Genomic DNA, 27,969 nt, shown 5'->3' with positions numbered 1-27,969 from the left:
TGGCTTTCAGATCTCTCATTCTACATCACATTCAGAAAAATAAAGCTTTGTAAACATCTCAGTCGACATTTACACTGAATTTAAAATTCAATAAAAACATTCCAAGGTGTCATTAAAAGAATCATCTCTGCTTTATTTATTTTACAGAGTTATGATTTAAATTGAATACATTTGGACACAGTAAATATTTGACATGAAAAGCAGTTGTATCAGAATAGGCATCAGAAAAATAGCAACTTATCTTACACATAATAACTAGAAAATATTTTTCTGTCTGATCATTTAAATGTTACAAATCCTGAGAATGTTATACAATGAACAAACTAGGTACTACCTTATCTTGCCTGGAAATCATCTTTTAAAAAAATGCTTTGAGGTATAAATCACCTATGTATTAAACATGAGTCTTTTACATTTTACAAGGAGTTTAAACAAACATATCAAACAAAGTTCAGTGGCTCTTAAAACAGCTATCAGTCAGGTTCAAGGACACACTGTTCCACGATTTCCCGTAAATTGGGGTTCTCCATTGCAGCTGCCACTCGCTCTTTGTCATTTATCTGCTTGTTGACTGAAAAACACACAGACAAAAGTGAGCAGAACTGTGTCAATATATGGCAACAGACAGTATTTTTCTTAGGCTGTTAAAACAGAATTTAACTCCTTGAGAACTTAAAACTGATTTTAGCTAATTATTCAGAAGTTCTGGAAGGGAGATTTAAAGAGAAAAATATCCTCTATAATCCTACTATTCTACCACCACTATTTTCATTTCTTTCTTTCCAGTCTTTGTCCATATTCATACTGCCAGATGTTACACTCAGGGTAAATACAATTTTTTTTTCTTAAAATATGGAATGCTTCCCGAATTTGCGTGTCATCCTTGTGCAGGAGCCATGCTAATCTTCTCTGTACCATTCCAATTTTAGTACATGTGCTGCCAAAGCAAGCACAGGGTAAATACAATTTTGAAAATTGCTCTTTTTTTTCCCCTTAAGTCTATTTTTTTTTAACTACAGGGTTATTTAATACAGCAAAAATTGTAAGTGTTCTAAATGAATTATGAAGAAAAATGAATCTTAAAAAATAAATAAATTATAAACACTATGCTACAACAAGCACCTTTAAACATATAGCCTTCTTTTTGGAAAGATTCTTAAAAGTAGGATTATCAGATCCAAGAACATGAGCATTTTTATGGTTTGAATGATATAACTGAATTACTTCCCAATATTTTTTTTACCAATTTTTATTCTCAACAGCAATACATTTGCTATCAGTGTGCCAAAAATACCCAGTATATTAAAAAACAAACAAAAAACAGCCCTGGCCAGGTGGCTCAGTTGGTTGGAGTATTGTCCTGTACACCAAAAGATTGTGGGTCTGATTCCCATTCAAGGCACATACCTAGGTTGTGGTTGGGGAATGTACAAGAGGCAACCGATCGATGTTTTTCTCTCACATCTATGTTTCTCTCTCTCCATTCCTCTCTCTCTAAAATCTATAAAAACAAATTCTTACATGAGAATAAAAAAATTAAATATATATATCTACACATACATAAAGCAGGTGAAAAATAGTTCCAATGACTGTAATTTGCAATTTCTTGAATAGTGGGATAACATTCTCCCATGTGTATTTATTAGCCCTTCTTATGTGAATGTTCTATTTATGTTCCTTTCTATTAATCTACTGGGTCATATATATATATATATATATATGTGTATATATATATATATATATATATATATATATATGTATGTATATGTATATGTATATGTATATGTATATGTATATGTATATATATTTTTTTATTGATTTCAGAGCGGAAGGGAGAGAGCTAGAGAGATAAAAACATCAATGATGAGAGAGAATCATTGATTGGCTGCCTCCTGCACACTCCACACTGGGGATCAAGCCCACAACCTGGGCATGTGCCCTGACCGGGAATTGAACCGTGACCTCCTGGTTCATAGGTAGATGCTCAACCACTGAGCCACACCGGCCGGGCTGGATCTTTCCTTTTTTAAACTAGTTTGCATGGATTTTCATATCATAAAGGTTATCCTCTTTAATAAAGAGGGAATATGCTAATTGACCATCACTCTGTCACAAAGATGGCTGCACCCACAGCTGAGGCCAAGTTCCCATAAGGAGCCTTAACAAGCAATCAGCAGGGACCTGAGGCTACACCCTCCCCCGCCCCCCATGGGGCTTGACAGGGGACCTCAGGCTGCTCCCCCCACCCCAGTGCCAGGCCGGGGAACCTGAGGCTGAGCCCCCCTGCCCGGCAGGGCTTGACAGGTGACCTCAGGCTGTGCCCCCCGACCCAGTGGGGCTTGACGGGGGGACCTGAGGCTGCGCTCCCCCGCCTGGTGGGGCTTGACAGGGGATCTCAGGCCATGTCCCCCACCCAGCGGGGCTTGACAGAGGATCTCAGGCTGTGACCCCCACCTGGTGGGGCTTGATGGAGGACCTCAAAGCATGCCCCCTGCCCTGGTCTGGGCTAGGGGACCTCAGGCCACACCGTCTGTCCTGGCGCCAGGCCAGGGGACCTGAGGCTATGCCCCCTGCCCAGCAGGGCTTGACAAGGGTGGGACTGGCCAGGTCTGGATCTAGCCCAATAGGGGGGGCCGGCCGGGTCTGGGTCTCACGTGATTTTGAGGTGCATGTGAGTGGGCAGAGACTTGACCCTGGGTCCCGTGGTGTGTCCCAGACTCTGACAGGAGGAAGGTTCTCATATACATTTTACTAATTTTCTTTCATCTCTGACACTTCTATTATAGAGAAAGGGAAAATAGCAATATTAAATTATTTCCTCTAATTAATCCCCCCTTTTTTAAAAAATATATTTTATTGCTTTTTTACAGAGAGGAAGGGAGAGGGATAGAGTTAGAAACATCGATGAGAGAGAAACATCGATCAGCTGCCTCCTGCACACCTACTGGGGATATGTCCGCAACCAAGGTACATTCCCTTGACTGGAATCGAACCTGGGACCTTTCAGTCCGCAGGCCAACACTATCCACTGAGCCAAACCAGTTAGGGCTAATTAATCCCCTTTTAATGTGCACGAATTTCATGCACCGGGTCACTAGTTGGTCCGTATTGGTTGTTTATAATTTGCTAAAAATAATCCTGATGGAATAGTTCAAGAGAGATTTCTATATTCTTTATATTATTATTTTTCATCTTCACCTGAGCATATGTTTATTGATTTTTTTAGAGGGAGAAAGAGAAACATCAATATGAGAGAGAAACATGGATTGGTTGCCTCCCATCAGCGCCCCAACCAGGGATTAAACCACTATCTTGGTAAGTGACCTTGTTGGGAATCAAACCCACAACCTATTTGGTGCAAGGAACAACACTCCAACCAACTGACCTGGGGGCAGGGCTATCCATATTCTTTGTAAAGATTTATTTATTTATTTACTTACTTATTTATTTATTTATTTATTATTTTTTAGAGAGAGGAAAGGAGAGGGAAAGAGAGAGAGAGAAACATCAATGTGAGAGGGAACATTGATGGGGTGCCTACTCCACACCCTCTACCAAGGATCAAGCCCACAACCTGGGCATGTGCCTTGACCGGAAATCAAACCAGAAACCTTTCAGTGCACGGATGATGCCCAACCAACTGAGCCACACGCCAGGGTGAGATGTCCATATTCTTAAAGTGGGCTAATTTTTCTGGGATCCTGCTAAAATGTCACATGTAGAAAACATATATATTCCCATATAAACTATTACAATTCTGTTTCTTCCTACAATGTAGACTCCACAAGGGCAAGGCTGTATCTCAAAGGTCAAACTGTGCCTACATAAAGAAAGCACTCAATAAATACATTTTAAAAAAGCTAAATACCAGGAGAAACCAAGATGGCGGCATAGGTAAACACCTGAACTTGCTGCCTTGCACAACCACTTCAAAACTACAACTAAAAGACAAAACGGATATCATCCAGAACCATGGGAAGGCTGGCTGAGTGGAAATTATACAACTAGAAGGAAACAGAAAAGCACACTGAGACTCAGAGGAGGTGTAGAAGTAAAGTGTGGAGGTACGGAGGCACATGTGGAAAGTGGCTGGCAACTGATTACGCTGTTGTCTTTTTCAATCAGAGGGAGACACAAGCTCCCAACAGCTCTGAATTCCAGTTCCAGGCCAGATTCCAGGGACCCACACTCAGACGGGGAGAAACTGGGCTGTCTGGCATCGGGCCGGAACACGAGGGCGGCTTTCTCTCAGAGGTGCTTGCAGCAATCATTGCTCCTGCACGGTGCCGCGGGACACAGAGACCTGGGGACCTCTTTGGGGCAGGACTGACGGTCAGCCATTGCTGTTTGCTCCACCCTGGTGATTCCCTGAGACCCTGCCCCACCCAATGTACAACCCCACCCAAGCTGTGCAGAAGCTTTTGCATATGAATGGCCTGGCCCTCTGCAATCTAAAACCTAACATACTGCAGCTGGGTCAGAGAGCCCCAGAGCTTCCAAAAGAAGGCCCAAAGCCCCACAGCAGCTTGCATTGCTTCACAGCTGGGCCTCATCTGGGCACCTCCAAAACCCAAACAAAGAAGAGGAATCTGCAGATCTCTCTGTAGCTCCTGCTGGGTGGCTTCAGGCAGAGGCTAAATTAGCACCTCCTTGAAGATCCAAGAGCCAGTGTACCCAGGGGTCAGAGTGGGACCATCCAGATTACAACTCCTCAGATCCATAAGGGACACACTCAGAGGGCAGACTCAGTGAGTGCCAAAGCCCCACTGAAGCAAGTCTTGTCTCATAAGGGTGTCTCTAGCACAGAAATCCTCCCATTGTAGACACAGCTGATCCTCACAGCCAATTGGCCTGGAGGTCAATTCCTCCCAGTGATACCAGCAACAATCAAGGCTTAACTACAACAAGACCGTGCACACAGCCCACAAAGGGGTGCACCAAGAGTGTCCACCTCAGGTAACTGGGGAGGCTGAGCCACTGGGCCCTATAGGACACCTACCACACAAAGCCACTCTATCAACTCAGGGAAACAGCCAAAATGTGGAGACAAAGAAACAGGTCACAAATGAAAGAAATGGAGGAAAGCAAATGACTGGATATAGAGTTCAAAACCACGGTTATAAGGTTTTTCAAGAATTTTCTAGAAAAGGCCGATAAATTTAGCGAGACCCTCAAGGATATGAAAAAGGACCAACTAGAAATTAAGCATACACTGACTGAAATAAAAAATAATATACAGAGATCCAACAGCAGACTAGAGGATCACAAGAATCAAGTCAAAGATTTGAAATACAAAGAAGCAAAAAACACCCAACTGGAAAAGCAAAAACAAAAAAGAATCCAAAAATATGAAGATAGTGTAAGGAGCCTCTGGGACAACTTCAAGTGTACCAACATCCAAATTATAGGGGTGCCAGAAGAAGAGAGAGAGCAAGATATAATGACAGAAAACTTCTCCCACCTGGTGAAAGAAATAGACTTACAAGTCCAGGAAGCGCAGAGAACCCCAAACAAAAGGAATCCAAATAGGACCACACCAAGACACATCATAATTAAAATGCCAAGAGCAAAAGACAAAGAGAGAATATTAAAAGCAGCAAGAGAAAAACAGTTACCTACAAGGGAACACCCATATGATTGTCAGCTGATTTCTCAACAGAAACTATGCAGGCCAGATGGGAGTGGCAAGAAATTGTCAAAGTGATGAATAGCAAGAATCTACAACCAAGATTACTCTACCCAGCAAAGCTATCATTCATAATTGAAGGTCAGATAAAGAGCTTCACAGATTAAGAAAAAGCTAAAGGAGTTCATCACCGCCAAACCAGTATTATATGAAATGCTGAAAGGTATTCTTTAAGAAGAGGAAGAAGAAGAAAAAGGTAAAGATAAAAATTATGAACAACAAAGTGACAACAAATACATATCAATCAACAAGTGAATCTAAAAATCAAGTGAATAAAAAATCTGAACAAAAATTTCTCTTAATGAGAACAGTGTAAGCTAATGATCAATGCTACAGTTTGAAAGTCTGCTTTTAACAGTTTTTAAATTGCTGAAAAGGTACCTTTTTAAAATACATAGATGCATATGGAGAATGAGCATCATTATAAGTGAAGAACAGTGGTACTCAATTTTCAATCCCATTTATCAATCATGTAACAGTGTTAAACATTTTCATAGTTAAAATCATATTGTCTTCCCTGATGTCAATTAGTTGTTCCTGATAACCAATTGAAAGATGTTATATTTTTACATTTAAAAAAATTCATTAATGAAGGCCTGGGGAAGGGGATAGGGTGGGAAGCGGGAGGGTTAGGACGAAGAGGGGAGGGGCGAGGTAGAAGGGGTCAAAGGAGGACATATGTAATACTTTCAACAATAAAGCTTTAAAAATTTTTTTAAAAAATCTAAACAGAATAAACTGGTGAATATAATAGAATCAGGGGCATAGAGAGGGAGTGGACTGACAATTCTTAGGGGGAAGGGGATGTGGGGGGTGTGGGAAGAGACTGGACAAAAATCGTACACCTATGGATGAGGACAGTGGGGGGAGGGGGATAAGAGCAGAGGGTGGGGTGGGAACCGGGTGGAGGGGAGCTATGGGGGAAAAAAGAGGAACAACTGTAATAATCTGAACAATAAAGATTTATTAAAATAAAAATAAATAAATAAAGCTTAATACTATCCTATTATAAAATCCCATAATTAAGAGGAATTTCAAAGACATAACAAGAGTGGATTTAGGGAATCTAAACTCTTTTATGTTTTAAATTAAGAGGTAGAACCCATCAGCTTATGGGATTTGAATAACTTTAATAGATAAGGAGTAAAATAGTCTACAGGTCTGGAACTGTGAAAATAGGACATGGTTTTAGCAGTTTTCATGATAGTACCTAAAAAGTTTCCTAAATGGGCTGATTCTCTGAAAGCAGTGGGCTTCCTTCCCTCTCTGCACCTCTCTTCTGTGTTCGTTTTTTTGTGTGCATCTCTTCCTGTGTGTGTTTTTTAAGTCACTGTCTTCCTATGTATGTCTGTCTTATTGTTGCTCTTACTCTAATTACTGTCCCTTTCTTCCCCTGCTCTGCTGTTTTCCAACTTCCCAATTTACTTACTGATAAAAGCTAAGCACAACATGTATTTTACTTTTTTAAATATATTTTTATTGATTTTTTACAGAGAGGAAGGGAAAGGGATAGTTAGAAACACCAATGAGAAACATCAATCAGCTGCCTCTGGCACGCCCCCTACTGGGGATCGAGCCTGCAACCAAGGTACATGCCCTTGACCAGAATCAAACCCAGGACCCTTCAGTCCATGGGCCAACACCCTTATCCATTGAGCCAAACCGGTTAGGGAAAAGTGCATTTTAAATGTTATTTTTCATTATTTGCAATCTATTAGTTATAGCTAAAATTCTGTTCTCTGGAGGATTTTTTTATTTTATTTTATTATTTTTTTTTTAGAGAGAGTAGAAAGGAGAGAGGGAGTAGCAAGGGGGGGAGAAACAGAAACATCGATTTGAGAGAGACTCATGGATCGGTTGCCACCCACATGCGCCTCTACTTGGGACCTGCAACCCAGGTATGTGCCCTTGACCAAGAATCAAACCCATAACCCTTGTTGCGTGTGGGCTGATGCTGAAACCTCTGAGCTACATTAGCCAGGGCTATTCTCTGTTTTTAATATAACACATGGGTTATATAGAACTTTTTGTCTTTTGCTTTTCCCAAACCCCAACTCTGGTATTTTTAAGTAGTTACTGATTGACTTCTCTCTGTAGGTCAGAGGTCCTCTATAGAAAAAAGGTTCCCTACTCCCATTTTATTTTATTATTACTAGTGGCCCGGAACCCGAAAGAGTGTTGGCCCATGGACTGAAGGGTCCCGGGTTTGATTCTGATCAAGGGCATGTACCTTCCCAGCCTGGCCTGCACCCTCTCCAATCTGAGACCCCTTGGGGGATGTTCGATCCCTATGAGATCAGGCCTAAACCAGCAGTCGGACATTCCTCTCACAATCCAGGACCACTGGTTCCTAACCACTCACCTGCCTGCCTGCCTGATCACCCCTAACCACTCTGCCTGCTGGCCTGCTCGCCCCAACAGCCTCCACCGCAGCCTTCTTGCCCCCAACTGCCCCCCTTGCTGGCCTGATCACCCCCAACTGCCCCCCCTGCCAGCCTGCTTGCCCCCAATTGCACCCCCTGCTGGCCTGCTTGCCCTCAACTGTCCCCCCCTCCTGGCCTGATTGCTCCTAACTGCCTCTGCCTTGGCCCCGCCACCATGAATTTGTCCGGAAGGATGATTAGAAGGTCTCCCAGTCTAATTAGCATATTTACCCTTTTATTAGTATAGATAGAGGCCTGGTGCATGGGTAGGGGCCGGCTGGTCTGCCCTGAAGGGGGTCTCCTTTGGGGGCAGGGCTGGCCTGGGCAAGGAGCCTGGGGCAGTTTGCAGGCCGGCCATGCCCCCATCAGGGTTGGGATCCCCGCTGAGGGGTGAGGCCAGCCTGGGCGAGGGGCTGAGGGCCGTTTTCAGGCTGGCCACACACCCTTTGGGGTGGGGGTCCCCACTTGGGGGCGTTGCTGGCCTGGGTGAGGGGCTGAGGGCCATTTGCAGGCTGGCCACGCCCCCATCGGGGTGAGGGTTACCACTGGGGGCGTGGCCAGCCTGGGCGAGGGGCCGTTTGGGGGAGGTTTGCAGGCTGGCCGAGCCCCTGGCTTTGTCTGGAAGGATGTCCGGAAGGTCTCCCAGTCTAATTAGCATATTACTCTTTTATTAGTATAGATTCTAATCCTCACCTGAGGATGTTTCTATTGATTTTTTAGAGAGACAGGAGGGGCAAGAAAGAGAGAAATATTGATATGAGAGAGAAAAACTGATTGGTTGGTTGCCTCCTTTATGCACTCTGACTGCAGATTAAACCTGCAACCTAGGTATGTGCTCTGACCAGGAATCAAGCCAGCAACATTTTGGTGCATGCTCCTACCAACTAAGCCACCCGGACAGGGCCCTACTCCCATTTTAATTCATTAACCCAGAAAGATAACACCTACTCCAAGATTCCCTAAAGCTTTACTCACTAGACCTTCAATTTCAAGTACACAGCTCTCTACCCTGCCACCAAAGAAAAGAATCAGTCCTCTTTAGAGCTTTAAGTCAAGTTTCCCAGAACTGGATGTTCTTTACAGATGTGTAACCACTGGCCTAAACCAGTCAATATCCACAGGGTCTAACTCTAATTCACCCAGAGTCCTAGTAAAAAAAAATAAGTTCATAAAAATGTCTATGTTTCCACAGCTTAAGAAAGAGCTACTAACTGATTTTTCACTTTTTTGCGAAAGACCAAATAGATACTTGGCTGGCAGAATAACCTGGTATTCCAGATAAAGTACTTTCTGAAGTTGTTTTTAATAATGATTCAAGATTCACTTACTGTCTTCCTCTGTTGAGTGGGTTCCTTCAGAAATGTAGATTTCCAACTAGGAAAAAAAATATTAAAAGCAAAATATTTAGGGCAGTCTAAGATGATGAATGAAGTGGAATGTAAAATGGACTCAACAGTCTAGGGAAGAAAGCCCAAATCCTTTTTCCACCATCAAAGACTTAGGAACAAATCCCTCAGATTCGTCTCTAAAACAAGGGCTTAAATGAGTAGGATTTTTAATTTTGGTCATCTGGGAAAGGTCTGCAGAGAGCATTCCATTTTTTAAAATACAACTAATGTAATTTTATACAAATAATATCTTATATATGTTTTACTCATGGAAATCCCTCTTCTGCACTCTAATTCTTCCTCCCAAATCAGTATCTAAACTTGCTCCCTACCCCACCTCTCAATAAAGCTACATTAATAATCTAGTGTAGTTTCTTCCATATTTTTCTTCTACACCACCCATAATCTAACACATATTTCACACACACATACACCCTAAGGTTAGACATTCCTTTTATTTCTTATTTTACAAAAATCGGATCACAGTATATAGTTCTCAGTATCCTCCTTTTTTCATCCATTTTTACCTTGACAAATTTATTCCCTAGTACAATATAGGTTAAGCTAACCCTCCTGGTTCTGCTCTACTCACTCCCTCATAAGCTATCCTCCAAGAACCAGAGCTTTTGACTCAAACCCACAAAATTATTGCAAATCCTATGGTAAATAAGTCATGTTATATGATACAGACATGTTTACTTCCCAGAGAACAATGGAGCATATGAACTAATTCTTTGTTGTTTATTAATCCTCACCCGAGGATATTTTTTCCATGGATTTTTTTTAGAGAGAGTGGAAGGAATAGGGAGAGAGAGAGAGAGAGAAACATCAATGGGAGAGAGACACATCTATCGGTTGCCTCCCACATATGCCCTGACCAGGGGCGGGGAGGGAAACTGCAACCCAGGTAATGCCCTTCACCAGAATCAAACCCACGACCCTTCAGTCTGTGGGCCGTGCTCTAACCAATGAGCCAAAAAGGCTAGGGTTGAACTAATTCTTATATAATTATTTACTACTGAGATGTTTTACATGAGTGAAAAAATCATAGCATATCATGGCTAATGGAGACCTTAGAGATCATCTAGCCCAGTCTTTTTTTTTTGGTGGGGGGCAGGGGGGACCCCAATAAACAAGGACTTATTTGGAAATTTCTAAACCTGCCTAAAGTGGCACTTTCCAAGCCTTAAGCCTACCTTCCTAACAAGTTCTCCCCACCTCCTCCTGCCCTCCACCAAGCAAGCACACCCATACCTCAGGCCATGCCAGAGAACTTGAGTGTCCCCTTCCGCTAAGAGGCTTTATAGCCCTGGACCCAAGAGCTAGGGTGGCAGCCCTCTGGCATCCCAGGAGATGATGGTGGCCAGAGCCACTGGCATAGATTGAAGCAAGAAAATAAAGGAGAGGGCACCAAATAGGATTCCCTAAAAATTATCCCCTGCACAAAAAAAGTGGGTCCTGCATAGGAGAACCTGCTCCCCAAATAATGTAAATACCCAAAGGAAAAGAAAAAACCAGCAACAAGGCTGGGCTAGTAGGAATGGCAAAGAACTTCGGTTTACAAAGGCTAGGAAGACTGTAAGTTGTGTCCCTCTTCCTTGCCCAGCTCCCCAAGAGCCAGCCAGGACACTCGCCCCAAAACGGAGTCTGTAAACAAGCAAAGCCAAGGGCCTTTGGTTTTGAAACCTATCAGTTATAATATCAAAGCAAGGCCTCCAGTAGTCCTACTTGGGCCTGCCTGCAGGGGGCAGAGGCATCCGTTGGGAACCCAACTGAAGCCAACCTATCAAGTAAGTAATAAGGCTTTAGGGGTCAAGCCACAAGGAATTCTACCACTACATTTATGAAACTAAAGCTGGGAAGTAGAAGGTGACAGGAGATACCCCTCACTCCCTTCTTTATCCTGTGTCTGTGTCTGTAGCCTCAGATGATGGTCCCTTCCAGGCTGAGAAGGAAGGGAGGGATCCCTGTTCAGTTAGGTCAGGCAAATTCCCAGCATCTGTTCCAGTTCCTGCCTTGGCTGCTGCATCTTGACAAAGATATCCATTCACACTGATTCCTGGGTCCAGGGCTGGTTGGTGGAAAGCATCTCATCTCTCAGGATTCCCAATCACATCAGAGATGATCTTGAGGTCTTGGTGCTGTGAACGAAGTCATTCCTGGATGCAATCTGGGGGTCAGTGCTAAAGCTGAGCATGAAATCCCTCTGGGTCTTCAGCTGGTTGATGGACTCAATGGTCTCATGGATCTTGATATCAAGGGAGGCAATCTCCTATTGATTGGTGGTAGAGGCCAGAAAATTGCTCATCTGAGCCTTGAGTGGGTTGTCTATCTCCAATGGCATAACAAGCTGTCTTCTTCTGGTTAGGGTCCAACCTAAGGATATGGTTGATAACAATGGGTTCTGGGTGCTGCAGCAACCCAGCCAGCTTCATGGGAATCTTGGAGAAACAGAGTCAACCACAGCTGAGATCTGGCAGAAGTAATGATAGGAGTTGATGTACCCATGCTCATGCTCATCCTGTAGCTGGTGGTGTTTGATATAAAGCCACAGGGGCTGCACTCCCAGCAGCCTTGCCAACACGGGTCCAACTTGTACTGGGGAGGCTGATGATCCACATGAGCAAGAGGGTACACTTGACATTGAGATCTCCAGGCCATTTCACCTGCAAGCCATCTGTCTGCTGGGTGGTGGGCATCCAATGCCTCTCCAATAGGTGGTTGTCAGGTCAGTACAGTTCCTTATCTAGCTCAATGACGAGGCTTTTAAAGAACGAAGAGAACTTCCTCTTCTGTTTGCTAGGATCCTCCAGGAGTTTTCTCTCCGCTCAGAGTTCCCAGGAAGCCACCTTGTCCCCTGCTGGGGTTCCCTACAGTTCCTGCACTGTCACCTTCTGCCTTGCTAGGACTGAACATATTGGAAATATAGATCCACAGCTTTCGTTTTCACAGCAGAGGCTTTTTGATGGCCTCCTGGATCTCCATCTGCTTGCAAGCAACGGTCTGGTCCAGCTTCCACTCAAAAGTCAAAAGATCCATGTACACCTGAGACTCTGGGACAAGCTCCCAAATTTGCTGAGGTAGAACCTTATCTGCCAACTTCTTCCTCATTAACCTGCAGTGCTGGTAGGCATTGGGGCTGGGCCTGGGGCACAAGCAGGCATTTTCGGAATGGGTCCATCATGGTAGGTGGCATGACAGGCCACTAGTACTGCACTCAGGGCCTGCAGAGCCCATGGGGTGGAAGGCAGCAGCCCCAGGTGTCCCTCAGACCTCCAGCTGGCCCTGGCCTCCTGAGCACTGGTCCTGGGTTGGTTTGCATAATACTAACTCTTATTCTAGACACAAAGTAACAGATAGAAAACCTTTGGTTTAAAATTAAGCATGATTCATTATTCTGAAAAATGGTAAATAAAGGAGAGTCAGCATTTACCCTATTTCTTTCTCTTTTTATTTTTCCAGAGAGGAAGGGAGAGGGAGAGAGAGATAGAAATATCAATGATAAGAGAGAATCATTGATCGGCTGTCTCCTGCATGCCCCCTACTGGGGATCAAGCCAGCATGTGCCCTTAACCAGAATCAAACCCAGGACCCTTCAGTCTGCAGGTTGATGCTACCCACTGAGCAACCGGCTAGGGCTATCTTGCTATTTCTATACGAACTATACCTCAGGGTAGCCAAATAGATGGTTTGATACCTTGCAAGAATAAAAGATTCTAAAATTGAGAGGTTTCTTTTTTTTTTTTTTCAGCAAAACAAAATAACGTATAACTTTTTTTTCTTACAAATAAAATAACATTTTTCTTAAAACAAAAAACAAGAACACCATATTTTAACTAGGTAACACCTATTTTGTCAGAATGTAATTTGTTGCTAACCCACATTACTTAAAAAAAAATCTTCATAGTTGAAAGTATTACATATATTCCTCCTTTCCCCCCATTGACCCCTTCTAGCCCGTCCCCACCACCTAATTTTTTTTATAAGAGGAATATTCATCAATAAGCATTAACTCAGCAAGTACAGAGACTTTAAGGAATGGCATTTTAACCGGCCGGCGTGGCTCAGGGGTTGAGCATTGACCTATGAACCAAGAGGTCATGGTTCAATTCCCCGATCAGGGCACATGCCCAGGTTGGGGGCCCAACCCCCAATGTGGGGCACACAGGAGGCAGCCAAACAATGAATGACTCTCTCCCATCATCAATGCCTCTCTCCCTCCCTCTCTCTCTCTCTCTTCCCTCCTCTCTGAAATCAATAAAAATATATTAAAAAAAAAAAAAAAAAAAGAATGGCATCTCTTCCTAGTGAGTCAAATCTCAGAAATGCAAAAGACTCTCTAAACAACCGTGGTCTTAGGTATGGAAACACAGAGACTGATAGGCTGCCTTCTTTCTCTTTATGTCATCAAGACTGATAAAGAAAAGACCTGGTCAACAGCATTAAGTAAAAATGATGACTTAATAAAGTAATGATTCATTCATGAATAAATATTAATAAACACATTCTAATAAACTTGGCTAATTGTTATTGAAATATTTTACATTCTTTTTCATTTGTGAGAAAAGCAATTTTGTAAATGTTTTTAAGTCCTCTATATACTACATTTGGCTAAAAAAATTCTCAATACTGTATTTTCTAACTTACAAATATTCTAAAACCAGATAGAAATTCGGGGGAGCCAATAGACCTAAATCAAAGATAAAAGCAAATATTGCCTCAACCTTTTGACCTTAAATCACCGAATAAGATGGACTCCTCTGAACTGTATGTTCAACTTGGCAAATGGAGTCACTGCAGTTAGCTACAAAGCAAAACCAGCAGAGTGGGTATATAGGTGGCTATTAATGGGCCAACAGTGGTTTGTCCCACAGTCTCTGAGAAACTGAGAGCCCAGTAGTGGACTAGTAACTACTAGGCCAGCAGAGTAGTGATTACAGAGGTTGACAGATAAAAAATTCCAACAAGTTATATCTATGATAACTATTACTGGCAACTTACTGACTATATATATTTTAAATTTAAATGTTTTGATTATGGGAAAGTTAAAATATATATTAAAAATAGAACACTATAATGAATCCCATGTACCATCACTGTGTTTCAATAATTAGCCAATCATGTTCATCTATACCTTCCACCCACCTACTAGTGCCCATATTATTCTGAAACAAGTTCTAGATCATATCATTTCACCTTTAAATATTTCAATACTAGTGGCCTGGTGCACGGATTCATGCACACTGAAAGGAAATTAGAAGAAATATTTTAATATTGCTATTCACCCTTTCTCTATAAGTGTCAGAGATGAAAGAAAATTAGTAAAATGTACATGAAAATAATATATAAATTCATTAATAAACAATAATATGATATAACAACAAAGACATATGAAAACAACAAAAAGATGATATAAAAACAACAAAAACATGATATAAAAAAATCGATAAAAACAATGACTGATAAATTGATTAAACTTATTCTAATATCTCCCTGTATACCACATTAAGAGTAAAAACACTTTCAGAGTGCTTGACTAATTTCCCTTGTGATGAAGTATTTACAACTTTAACATCACACGCTCTTCGAACTCGAGAGAAAGCAACATATAACTCCATTTCATCAGAGAAATTTAGGGATAGGCAAAACTGACATGTAACACCACATGTGTTACATTCCATCACAACTGTGTTCGATAACTGTATCCTCATTTACCTCATTTTCGCTATGAAGGCAGTTCCTACCACTACTGGTAGTACTTGTCGATGACTGTTCTTCATACATTTTTTGTCGACGACGCCGACTTCTTTCAGCTTCAGAGGTACGTTGTGCCAATCGTTGTTCTTCAGACATATTCTGTAGACGACGTCGCTTTCTTTCGGCTGCAGAAGTACGTAGTGCCAATCTTTGTTCTTCAGACATATTCTGTCGACGACGCCGGCTTCTTTCGGCTTCAGAAGTACGTTGTGCCAATCGTTGTTCTTCAGACATATTCTGTAGACGACGTCGCTTTCTTTCGGCTGCAGAGGTACGTTGTGCCAATTTTTGTTCTTCAGACATATTCTGTCGACGACGCCGGCTTCTTTCGGCTTCAGAGTTACGTTGTGCCAATCGTTCTTCTTCAGACATATTCTGTAGACGACGTCGCCTTCTTTCGGATGGAGAAACATATGGTGGCAATTCTTGGTCATCAGGCATATTATATCGACGACGACGCTTTATTTGGGGATTGTCCTCGACAATTAGTCTGACAAGAGTCCTCTTTGTACTGCCGCTGTTCTGTGCCCCGTGCTTAACAACAGAAGCATAGAGAGCGATGGGCACTGGAGCTGAGACTGGCTGCTGGCTCTCAGAAACTGTAGTAGTTTCATCCACTGAATTATAATCTTCAACTTCAGAATCCTCAATGACATCACTGATTTTCTGCCATGGCTCCAGCTCCTCCTCCTCACATTCCATAAACAGGTCCTCATCCGCCATGCTCCCGATGTCCGCCATGCTCCCGTGGTCGCTGCTGGTAGTCTGACCTGGAGAAGGCACCAGAGAAGGCGCCAGAGAAGGCGCTGTCGCCTTAAAGGGACCTGCACTCGGAGAAGGGGTGGGAGCAGGGGAGGGGACAGGGGAAGAGGGAACTGTTGAAAGCTCATCTCCCTGAGGGTGCGAGGAAACCTCCCTCGGGCCCTGAGGGTGTGAGGAAACCTCCCTCTGGTTCCAGTGATTTGGGATGGATTTTTTTCCCCAGGGGGGAGGGGGGCCATGAGGGAGAGGGTGGGAGGACCAAGGAATGTGGCTCCATGTATAGGAGCTCTTGAGAGGTTTCTTGTGGCCCCTTTTATGTGGCTTTTACTTGGTTTAAAATTTTTTGCACATGAAAAAATATTCAATATTATTAGCTACCAGGGAAATGCATATCAAAACCTCAATGAGCTATCACTTCAACCCAGTAAGATAGCTATAATGAAAAATACAAGTATTGGTGAGGATGTGGAGAAATCAGAACTCTCATACACTGCTTTTGAAAATGTGAAATGATGGAGCAGCTGTGGAAAACAGTCTGGCAGTTTCTCAAAGGTTTAATATAGTTACCATATGATCCACTAATTTTACTCCTTAGGTGGAAAACAAATGGGAACATATGACCATACATAAACTTGTACACAAATGTTCACAGCAGCATTATTCATAATAGATGAAAAGTGGAAACTGCCCAAATGTCTACCAACTGACAAATAAATAGAATGTGGTATACCCACATAATGGAATAGTATAAGGCTATAAAAAGAAATGAAATACTGATACATATTACAACATAGATAAATTCTGAAAATATTTGTTTTTATTTTCTTTATTGATTTTGGAGAGAAAGAGAGAAACATTGATTTGTTGTTCCCCTTATGTATGCATTCATTGGATGATTCTTGTATGTGCCCTGACTGAGATTGAACTCACAAACTTGGTGTATTGGGATGATTCTCCACCCAAACTGAGCTACCTGGCGAGAGCCTTGAAAATATTATTTCATGAGAAAGAAGCCAGTCTTAAAAGATAACAAATTATATAATTCCATTTAAATGAAGCACCCAGAATAGGCAAATCTAGAGATAAAAAGTAGATCAGTGGTTGCCTAGAGATGGGGGAGAGTTTGGGAGAAATGGAGAATGACTGCTATCAGTACAGGGTTTCTCATTGGGATGATGATAATGTTCCAAAATTAATAGTGATTTTGCACAATTCAGTGAATATACTAAAAAGTATTAAACTGTACACTTTACATAGGTGAATTATATAATTTGAATTAAATCTCAATAAAACTGTGATAAAATAACAAAAAACATCTTCCTTACCTTATGTTTAAATGGTAAACACCGCTGAAGTTTTACTCTTAAGCACAGCCCTGTGGAGGGAAAAAAAAAGAGCCCCAATTATCCCTTCTTACTAGTTCATGAAAAAGCATACACCTGTGCTTAGGCATCCTATCTAATAAAGAGGGAATATGCTAATTGACCATCACTCCATCACAAAGATGGCTGCACCCACAGCTAAGGCCAAGTTCCCATAAGGAGCCTTAACAAGCAATCAGCAGGGACCTGAGGCTATGCCTTCCCCCACCTGGGAGGGCTTGACAGGGGACCCCAGGAGGTGCCCCCCACCCAGCAGGGCTTGACAGGGGACCCCAGGAGGTGCCCTCTACCCAGCAGGGCTTGACAGGGGACCTCAGGCCGCGCCCATGCCCAGCAGGGCTTGACGGAGGACCTGAGGCTGCACCCCCCCTCCCGGTGCTGGGCTGGGGGACCTGAGGCTGCGCCCCCCGCCTGGCGGGGCTTGATGGAAGACCTAAAGGCACGCCCCCGGCCCCAGTCTGGGCTGGGGGACCTCAGGCCACGCCCCCCATCCTGGTACCGGGCCAGGGGACCTAAAGCTATGTCCCCTGCCTGGCAGGGCTTGACAAGGGTGGGACTGGCCGGGTCTGGATCTAGCCCAATGGGGGGCGGGCTGGCCGGGTCTGGGTCTCACGCTATTTTGAGGTGCATGTGGGTGGGTGGGGACTTGACTCTGGGTCCCATGGTGAGCCCCCGACTCTGACAGGAGGAAGGTTTTCATATACATTTTACTAATTTTTTTTCATCTCTGACACTTCTATTATAGAGAAAGGGAAAATAGCAATATTAAATTATTTCCTCTAATTAATCCCCTTTTAATGTGCACGAATTTCGTGCCCCAGGTCACTAGTCTCCATATAATACAGTAGCTGAAAACAGCTTTGGCTCAATCCATTGTAGGTCTCCACTGAGTCTCACACCATGCTAGCAACTTTAATATAGATATAGTCTTACGTATTCCTTATGATAATCCAGTAAGCTAAGTATTATCAATTCCACTCCACAAATTATGAAACCAAGGTCACAATGTAACTTGCCCAAGGTCAATGAGCTAATAAAGTGGCAGAGTTGGGATTGGAATCCAAGACTACTGCAAAGCCCAGGACCTTTCTACTATATCAATTTGCCTTTGAACAAGTCAGTTCACTCCTTAAACTCTACTGAATGCCCACAACAGGCCAGGATACATAAAAATTTAAAAACATGTAAGAGACACTTAAAAAGGAGCACAAGAAACCTCTCAAAGTTGGAATCCTATTCTATGCCTACAACATACAAAGTTGTTTCCCTAAAACAAGTTCCTCTGAAGTTCAGTTTATCACCGCAATGCCAAGACATGGTTCTATAATTTTTTCCAGTAAATTAAAAATTTTAATTTGTAAATTAAAACTGGGCTTAGAACAGACCCTTAGTGCCAATGTTCCACTTCTCCCCCACCTCAAAATAAGGAATGAAGGCCTGGCCAAGTGGCTCAGTTGGTTGGACAAATGACCTATATACCAAAAAGGTTGTGGTTTCAATTTCCAGTCAGAGCATATAGCTAAGTTGCAGGTTCGATACTCTGTAAACTCATAAAGTTATGATACATCATGCTAATTGCTACTGTGGGTCAATATCAGCTAGAATAATTCAGAATTTTAAAATCCTATAAAATAAAAGGGTAATATGCAAATTGACCCTAACCAAGGAACAACCGGGAACGACCAGTCGCTATGATGCGCACTAACCACCAGGGGGAAGACACTCAATGCAGGAGCTGGCCCCTGGTGGTCAGTGCACTTCTACAGGGAGAGGGCTGCTCAGCCAGAAGCCAACTCATGGCTGGCCAGTGCAGCGGTGGCGACAGAGCTAAGGATGTCCGACTAATGGCCCAGGGCGAGCCGTTAGTCAGACATCCCCCAAGGGCTCCTGGGCTGCCAGAGGGATGTCTGAAGGCCAGCTTAGGCCCAATTCCCCCGGGGAGCAGGCCAGGCTGAGGGACCCCCCCAAGTGCACGAGTTTTCATGCACCAGGCCTCAAATGTGTGTGTGTGTGTATGTGTGTCTATGTGTGTGTGTGTGTGTGTGTGTGTGTGTGTGTATGTGTGTATGTATATATATATAAAACCTTACCAATAAGAGTTGCCAAAGAGCAATGAGGTACTGTTGGCGTGAATCTGATAATAACCAAATAGTCCTCTTCATTTATCTCCTGAACCTCCACACAATTTTCCGTTACCACTTCCAGTTCTTCCAAAGTATTGGGCTTCTCTGGGTCCCGGATAGTTCGAATCAAATCTAAAGAATCATCACAGACAAGGTATTATGTAAAAACATGAATATTCTAAATATGGATGATTTTGCCAGTCTTAATCAAAAAGCACACTCTTCTTTATATTTAAGCAAATACTAGAGCAAGTCCCCATATTTCTGACAGAAATCTCCACTACCACTTTCCTTTTGAGAAAACTGTTTTCTTGGTTATTAGATCATTTCAGTGTCTTGGATTCAACACTGAAGTGAGAATATAAGAATGGGGAAAGCGCCCTCACCAGTTTGGCTCAGTGGATAGAGCGTCGGCCTGTGGACTGAAGGGTCCCAGGCTTGATTTGGGCAAGGACACATGTCTGGGTTGTGGGCTCAATCCCCAGTGGGGGGCATGCAGGAGACAGCCAATCAATGATTCTCTCTCATCATTGATGTTTCTATCTCTCTCTACCTCTCCCTTCCTCTCTGAAATCAATAAAGAAATGTATTTTTTTTTAAAAAAGAATGGGGAAAGCATTATAGAAACTCAAGAGGAAGAAATAACTTCAGCTTAGGAGAATGTAACATCAGGACTTATGGAAGTGGAATCTGAATTAGGCCTTTAAAACGGGTAATATTTCAGCGGCTCTTTCTATGGAGCACGCCAAGCCTTTCCCTACCCCTTTCCCCCAGGTACATTTTCCTTACCCCTCTCTCCTAAGCTCTAAGGACCCATCATTTGCCTCTGTAACTTGTTTCTTGAGCCCACACAGCTCAGCTGACACACTTCTTCCACCTCTGTGACTTTCTAAATAAACTTTTTTTGGTATCTGACAAAAATAATTTTAAAATAAAAATAAAAATAGGTAACATTTCAATATTCAATATTTAAGGTGAAAGAAAGTAAAGAACCAGAAATTTAGTTTGCCTGGAACATGGCATACTAGTAAATGAAGAGATATAAGAGTTTAGGCCAAACCAGTGGTCAGCAAACAGTATAAAGATTGAAATTTCTTTTGAGAGCCAAATTTTTTAAACTTAAACTTCTTCTAATGCCACTTCTTCAAAATAGACTCGCCCAGGCCATGATATTTTGTGGAAGAGCCACACTCAAGGGGCCAAAGAGCCACATGTGGCTCACGAGCTGCAGTTTGCCGACCACAGGGCCAAACCATCAAGGATCTTTTGGGGTCACTGCAGACAACAGGATGACTTCAAGAGGCTTTGGACAAGGGAGTGACATGGACAGCATTACACTATCAATTGTAACTCATCCACTAGCTGATAGACACAGAACTAAAGAGCAGAGTCAGGGATACCAGCTGAAAAAGTTGGGCCTAAAACGGGCATTTAACAGTAGTGACAGACAGGAGGAGACAGAGGAAGAATTTCTATGGCAGAATTAACAGAATTTGACAACAGGTTAAATGTAGAAGGGAAGGAAAGGGAGAAAAGGAACATGACTCCAATTTTTCTTTTAAATCCTCACCCAATGTTTATTGATTAGATATAGATAGATATAGATATAGATATAGATATATATAGATATAGATATAGATATAGATATAGATATAGATATAGATATAGATATAGATAAATTGGTTGCCTCTCATATGTGGATTGAACCTGAAACCTAGGTATATGCCCTGACGGAGAATCAAACCTGCAACCATTTTGGTACATGGGAGAATGCTCCAAACAACTGAGCACCTGGCCAGGGAAGTGACTCATATTTTAAGTGTAAGTGTCTGGGAGAACACTGATAGAATAAAACAACAGCGAACACAGAAATAAATTTGGGGGTTGGGGCGAATAGTTCTAACTTTATACATGATTTTGCTTCAGGAGCAAACCAGTGGTACATTCCAGTAAACACATGCTTGATATAAGGTTTAAGAGAGAGCATGAGGCTAGAGCGGTTGTTGAGCCTATGAGATTCACAAGAAAGAATGAGTAGAACAGTTTTCAACCTTGGCTGAACAATGGAATCACCAGGAATCCTTTAAAAAAAAAACCACAAAACTGATGGAAGAACAAGAGGAGAACAAAGATGGTAGCATAGTTAACTGTGGTACTTACTGCCTCCCACAACCACATCAAAATTACAACTAAAATACAGAACCGCCATCATTCAGAACTGCCTGAAAGCTGGCTGAATGGAAGTCCTACAACTAGAGAAGTAAAGAAAAAAGCACACAGAGACTGGTAGGAGGGGCAGAAGCAGGGAACAGGCTGGTCCGACACCCACATGTGGCATTTTTTTAATCGGGAGGGATATCTCTGCTGCCTCACATGAGAAGCAAAAGGTCCCAGCCCCACACTAGACCTCCTGCCCAGGACTCCAGAGCTGGAAAGCGAAGTCCCCATAACTTCGGGCTATAAAAACCAGCAGGGATTGTGGCTGAGTGACAACCCACACGCTGCTAGAGTCCCACAAAGTTCCTCTTAAAGGTCTAGCACACGAACTTATATGGTCCCGCCTCCTCTGAGCTCCAGTGCTAGAGGGAGCCAGAGACATACAGGGAGGAACTGGATTGCTTAGCATCGGGGCAGGAACTCAGGAGTAGCTTTCTCCCAAATGGGGGTGCTCACAGGGATCATTGTTCCTGAGCTGGGACCTCCACCATGGTAGAGCTGAGCGGCAGCCATATCTGAATTTCCATCAGCCTGGCTCACACTGTTCACTTCACCTTGTTGATTCCCTGAGACTCCGCCCCATTCAATTTGCAGCCTCACCCAAGCTGCTTGTAGTGAATTTTCCATATGGATGGCCTAGCTGGCTCAGTCTTCAGACTTTGCTAAAATCTCTCAAACAAGCAGCAGCTGGCAACAGTGTGCTCCATACCTATCAATAAGAGGCCCAAGACAGTTTGGCCTCAGCTTGGGCATTTCTGGGCCTTACACATGTGGCAGCCATCTCCTGGTCACTCTGTGGCTCCTGTCAGGTGGCAGTGAATGACTTTGAATCTCCCGGGAGACCTCAGAGCCAGTGCACCTGGTGGACAGCTTCAGACCATAACAGATTACAATTCTACATAATCACAAGTGACACACTCCAGGGGCAGACTCAGTGAGCACCAAAGCCCCACTGAAGCAAGTCCTGCTCCATAGGAGTGTCTCCTGCACAGCAGCTCTTCCACTATAATTGCAGTTGGTCCTCATAGCCAATTGGCTTGGAGGGCAATTCCTCCCAATGATACCAACAGCAATCAAGGCTCAACTACAACAAAACTATGCAAACAGCCTACACAGGGAAACACCTAGATTGCCTAGCTCTGGTGACTGGGGAGGCTGAGCCACTGATCCCTACAGGACACCTACTGCACAAGGCCACTCTACCAACCACAGGAGACATAGCAGCACTACATAATACATAAAAACAAACACGAGAAAGCAGCCAAAATACAGAGACAAAGAAACATGTCACGAATGAAAGAAATGGAAGCAAGCAAACTACTGGATACAGAGTGCAAACAATGATTATAAGGTTACTCAAGGATCTTAATGAGAGCTTTAAGGGATGAGAGCTTCAAAGGACTCAGTGAGACCTTCAAGGATCTTAGTGAGAATTTTAAAGACATGAAAAAGGATCAGTCACAAATTAGGCATACACTAACTGAAATAAAGAATGATTTACAGGGATTCAATAGTAGAGGAGAGGATTCTGAGAATCAAATCAATGATTTGGAATATGAGGAAGCAAAAACATCCAAATCAGCAGAGCAAAAAGAAGAAAAAAAATATGAAGATAGCTTAAAGAGCCTCTGGGATAACTTCAAGCATACCAACATTTGCATTATGGGGGTGCCAGAAGGAGAAGAGAGAGAGCAAGATATTGAAAACCTACTTGAAGCCCAGCCAGCATGACTCAGTGGTTGAGCATGGACCTCTGAACCAGGAGGTCACAGTTCAATTCTGGGTCAGGGCACAAGCCCAGGTTGGGGGCTCAATCCCCAGTATGGGGCATGCAGGGGGCAGCCAATAAATTATTCTCTTTCATTATTGACTAGAGGCCTGGTGCACAAAACTCGTGCACAGGTAGAGTCTCTAGGCCTGGTCGGCAATCAGGGCCTATCAGGGCCTTGCTTCCCCTGGCTACCGGCTGCTGGCTGGGGCCTTCCTTCCCCCAGCTGCCGGCTGCCAGCTGGGGCCTTCCTTTGTTCTGCACCGCCCCTTAGTGGTCAGTGCACGTCATAGCGAGCGGTCGAACTCCTGGTTGGTTGAACTCCCAAGGGGACAATTTGCATATTAGCCTTTTATTGTATAGGATTATATAGGATAGTTCTATCCCTCTCTTCCTTCCTCCTCTCTGAAATCAATAAAAATATTTTTAAAAAAGAAAATATATATTTGAAGAAATAATGACAGAAAACTTCCCTACCCGGTGAAATAGACTTACAAGTCCAGGAAGCACAGCGAGTCCCAAACAAGAGTAACCCAAAGAGGTCTACACCAAGACACATAGTAATTAAAATGCCAAGGGTTAAAGACAAAGAGAAAATCATAAAAGCAGCAAGAAAATAGCAGTTGCCTATCCATATGACTGTCAGCTGGTTTTTCAACAGAAACTTTGCAGGCCAGGAGTGGCAAGAAATATTCAAAGCAAGGACCTGCAACTAAGATTACTCACTCAGCAAAGCTATCATTTAGAATTGAAGATCAGATAAAGAGCTTCACAGACAAGAAAAAGCTAAAGGAGTTTATCACCACCAAACCAGTATTATATGAAATGTTGAAGGGTATTCTTTAAGAGAAAGAAGAAATTATGAACAATAAAATGGCAATAAGTACATATATCAACAATTGAATCTAAAAATCAAAATAAACAAACAAGAAATCTAATGAGCAAATTACACTGATGAATAACGTAGAACCAGAGGCATGGAAACACGGAACAGACTGACAAATCTCAGAGGGAAGGGGGGTAGGGGTGGGGAGAGATTAACTAAAGATCTCATACGCATATATGTATTTCCTATGGACACAGACAATAGGGTGGTGAAGGCCTGGGGTGAGGTGGGAACTGGGTGGAGGAGGGCAATGGAGGGGAGAAAGGGGGACATTTGTAATACTCTCAACAATAAAGATTAAAAACAAAAAACTAATATCTGAGCCCTACCACCAGATATTCTGTTTAGTATGCCCTGTGCATTGAGACTTTAAGAAATTCTTCAGGTTATTATACATAGCCCAGGTTGAGAATCACTAACGTAAGAGACACAAGGATAGATCTGTGAAAGCACCTACGTAATATAGCATCAGGAGGAAGAAAAACAAGAAGCAGAGAATGGAAGACAGGGGTGGTTAACATCATCAAATGCTGCAGAAAAACTCAGGTTGACAAAGAGCTAAAACAGGTCTTTGTTTATCACCCAGGAGATCAACTGTAAGAAAGCAGTTTCAGTAAAGATGAAGGCAGAAGCCAGCTTGCAAAAGAGGAAGTGGGTGGGAACTGAAAATGTAGTTCTATAACATTGGCAGGGAAGGGCAGAAAAGGGACATTGGGTTTAGAAAAAGCTAGAACAATGACAAGGATAAGGGAAACTTGAGTATGTTTTAAAGTCCAAAGAGAAGGATCAAAAAGAGGAAGAGAGACTGAAAATCTGAGGGGATGTGGAGAGACTGGTAAAATAAAGCAGAAGGGAGTGAGACCAAGGATGTGGGAATCTGGGTTGGCCTTGGGAGAGAATAGATTTCCTTCTTACTCTGAGGTTGTACAGAAAGACACAGAAAAAAAAAAAAGAATGATAAATAGAAATGGTGAAGTAGAAAGGACAGAAGCAGAGGGAGTTCAGAGAATGGGCTTCATGTCCTCAAGCCTGAGATTTTGTTCTATTATTTACTAGTATAGCACCCCTGCCATCAGAAATACAGCTGGGAAAAACAAATCAATCAAATTTACTTCCTCCATAGCAACTCCTGGGCTTATCACTTGAAACAGAATTTGAAAATAGAGGCAGGAAAAGGGGACACAGTTTCTCCTTCACAAGGCTTTGTCATCACGGAGCTCAGGGAAACAGGGTTTTTGAAAGGGATTTTGCTGCCCCTCATCCTAGGCCTTTTTCCTGTAAGGCTCGTTTATACAGGCTGCATTATATTCTTTATATGCTACTTAACCCTGAAATTAAATCTCCCCCTTTATTAAACATCTCCAGTTTTCTAGTGATTTGAGAGATTTGGACTTATTTTTTAGAAAGAAAGCAATGTTGCTCTCCTCACATTACTCCCCTGAATAAAATTCTTCTAATGGTTCTGGACTGATATTAAAATCTTCATTTATGATATAGGTTTTGTCATTAAAGAAATTGTTATTAAAAAAATCATTTATATATAAACCTTCAGTATCCAATTCCAACCTGCTATCCAAAACAATTTTTGACCATACCACTTTTAACCAAACTCTATCCTATCCACCGATCTGCCATTCCCCAAACATGCCATTTTCTCAGCCCCATCCTTTTGCTCTAGTTTCTTCTGGTTAGTATACCCTCTACCCTCTATATGTTCAGATCCTACTAATTCTTCAAGGCCCAACTCAAGTGATTCTTTCTCCTTAAAGTCTTTCCAGATCCCAAATCAGAAATGGTATCTCTCCTTCCTCTTAATTTTATTTTAATATATTTTATTGATTTTTTACAGAGAGGAAGGGAGAAAGATAGTTAGAAACATCAGTGAGAAACATTGATTCAGCTGCCTACTGCACACTCCCCACTGGGGATGTGCCCACAACCAAGGTACATGCCTTTGACCGGAATTGAACCTGGGACCCTTCAGTCCACAGGCCAACGCTCTATCCATTGAGCCAAACCGGTTAGGGCTTTCTTCTGAATTTCTGTATCTCTCCGGTCTATGGCCTTCTACTGCATTCTATTTATATATATATATATATATTTTTTTAATATAAATATTTGTCACCCTCAATGTAAGTTTGAAGCCAAAAATCATCTATCTCTCTTCCAAAATTGTGTCCCCAGTGCCCTGCTGTCACTAGCAACTGTAGATAGAGACCTGACAGGACAAAAAAGTATCCATCAGCTTCCTGGAGGTCATTCCACTCCTGTCAATCATCTAGGTAGGTTGATTAGGTCCTGCCTCTGGCAGGAGAATGGTAAACTAGACCAGCTCCAAAGGTTATTTCCATCCCAAGCTTCCTTCTCCTAGCCTATAATCCTTACTATATTATATTTTTATTCTGATGGTTCTTTCTTTACCCTCAGTCAAGCAGGAATCTCTGAACGTAGTTAGATCCACTCTTTTTAGTTTTCAAAAACAATACTAAAAGAATAGTAATAAGGCAATTGTGAAGTGGTGGAAAGTGCACTAAATTTGGAATCAGAAGACATAGGCTTTACCCTTTTTCCTTACTAGCAGTGTGACCTCCAGGTAGTTGTGTAGCCACTTTAAACTTTTGTTTCCTCACCTGTACAATGAAGATGGCCCCAGAGGTTAAAAAGAGAAATGTGTGTGTGTGTGTTCTTTATTATTATTATTTTTATTATTATTATTATTTTATTTTTGCATTCCAGGTTAGGCTGTGTTAAGTTCCAAGACTGGCTACGAGGAATCTATCTCGTCCTCTTCTCTTGGGGACCTCTCCCTATTGCCTTTGCAGTACAAAGAAGTAGCTGTGACCTTGGGCCAGTCCCCAACTTGGCAGTCACCCATCAGCGCCCTCAAAGGTAGCAGGAGCGCGGGTCAGGGATAGGAAAGAGGCTCAAGGAGTGCAACCAGGCCAGCTTGCTTCCTAATCAAGCACCCTCGGCGCCAGCTCTGCCACTAGGACAGGGGGCAGACAAGGGAAATGAAGCGTTTAAGACTTCCAGACTTGGCTTGCCCAGGTTTAGGAAGAGCCCAGGTCCTAGAAAGACCCATGTTGCCGCGTGACTTAAAACCCCGAAGAAAACGCTTCCCACGCTCCCCAGAGGATCCGGCAAAAGCCCGAGTCGCCACTCCCAGGCCTCAAGTGAGGCCCTCGTTACCCACAGCCTCCACGTACAACGCCAAATACTGCCCTAGATAAAATTAATTACCATAAACCTCTAGCGCTTTCTCTTCCATGATCCGGGGCTGCCGGTCAGCTCCCCGCTCAAAGAGGCCCGAGAGCCACAGGACCCTGCTCAGCGTCCAGGAGAGCAGCCCCGACACCCGCTTCATCCTCACGCTCCGCCATCCCTGGCGACTGTCCCACCCGAGCCGCCGTCTTTCAGCGGCTGGCCTCGCGATTTATCAACTTCCTGGTCTTCAAACGGGCCGAGACCAACCTAAAAGTGTCCAGGGGAGCAGGGAATGGGCGGGTCCGGACAGAGTAGCGCGGGGGACCAAGGGAAAGGCGCAAACCCCAAGGACCGCAAACCCCATCATGCTTTG

General features: G+C 43.0%; 1 protein-coding gene, 1 non-coding gene and 1 pseudogene across 7 annotated transcripts; all 3 read right to left on the bottom strand.

The window, feature by feature from the left end:
• Positions 1–107: 107 nt before the first annotated feature.
• CIAO2A (cytosolic iron-sulfur assembly component 2A) lies at positions 108–27,957 on the bottom strand. 6 transcript variants are annotated; one of them, XR_003616612.2, is made up of 6 exons: positions 27,633–27,957; positions 19,489–19,653; positions 17,342–17,391; positions 15,213–16,024; positions 9,438–9,483; positions 546–571 (listed from the first exon to the last, which is right to left on the bottom strand). XR_003616612.2 is itself a non-coding variant. In XM_008139140.3 (5 exons), the coding sequence occupies exons 1-5, from the start codon at positions 27,754–27,756 to the stop codon at positions 474–476; spliced, it is 483 nt and encodes a 160-aa protein (XP_008137362.1). In that variant the 5' UTR covers positions 27,757–27,935; the 3' UTR covers positions 108–473. The 6 variants fall into 6 exon arrangements, 4 of the variants coding, with proteins under 4 accessions (XP_008137362.1, XP_027997759.1, XP_008137363.1 ...); XM_008139140.3 differs by lacking the exon at positions 15,213–16,024 and having other exon boundaries at positions 108–571; positions 27,633–27,935; XR_008556108.1 differs by lacking the exon at positions 9,438–9,483 and having other exon boundaries at positions 507–571.
• Positions 847–953, bottom strand: LOC129149195 (U6 spliceosomal RNA). Its single transcript, XR_008556188.1, has one exon. It is a non-coding gene; the product is annotated as a U6 spliceosomal RNA (small nuclear RNA).
• LOC129148920 (SWI/SNF-related matrix-associated actin-dependent regulator of chromatin subfamily D member 2-like) lies at positions 11,361–15,688 on the bottom strand (annotated as a pseudogene).
• Positions 27,958–27,969: the final 12 nt, after the last annotated feature.

The sequence above is a fragment of the Eptesicus fuscus genome, chromosome 5 (assembly GCF_027574615.1).
Source record: "Eptesicus fuscus isolate TK198812 chromosome 5, DD_ASM_mEF_20220401, whole genome shotgun sequence".
Classification (NCBI taxonomy): Eukaryota; Metazoa; Chordata; class Mammalia; order Chiroptera; family Vespertilionidae; genus Eptesicus; species Eptesicus fuscus.
The sequence above is the reverse complement of the archived record's forward strand: the minus strand, read 5'-3'. Positions and strand labels throughout refer to the sequence as shown.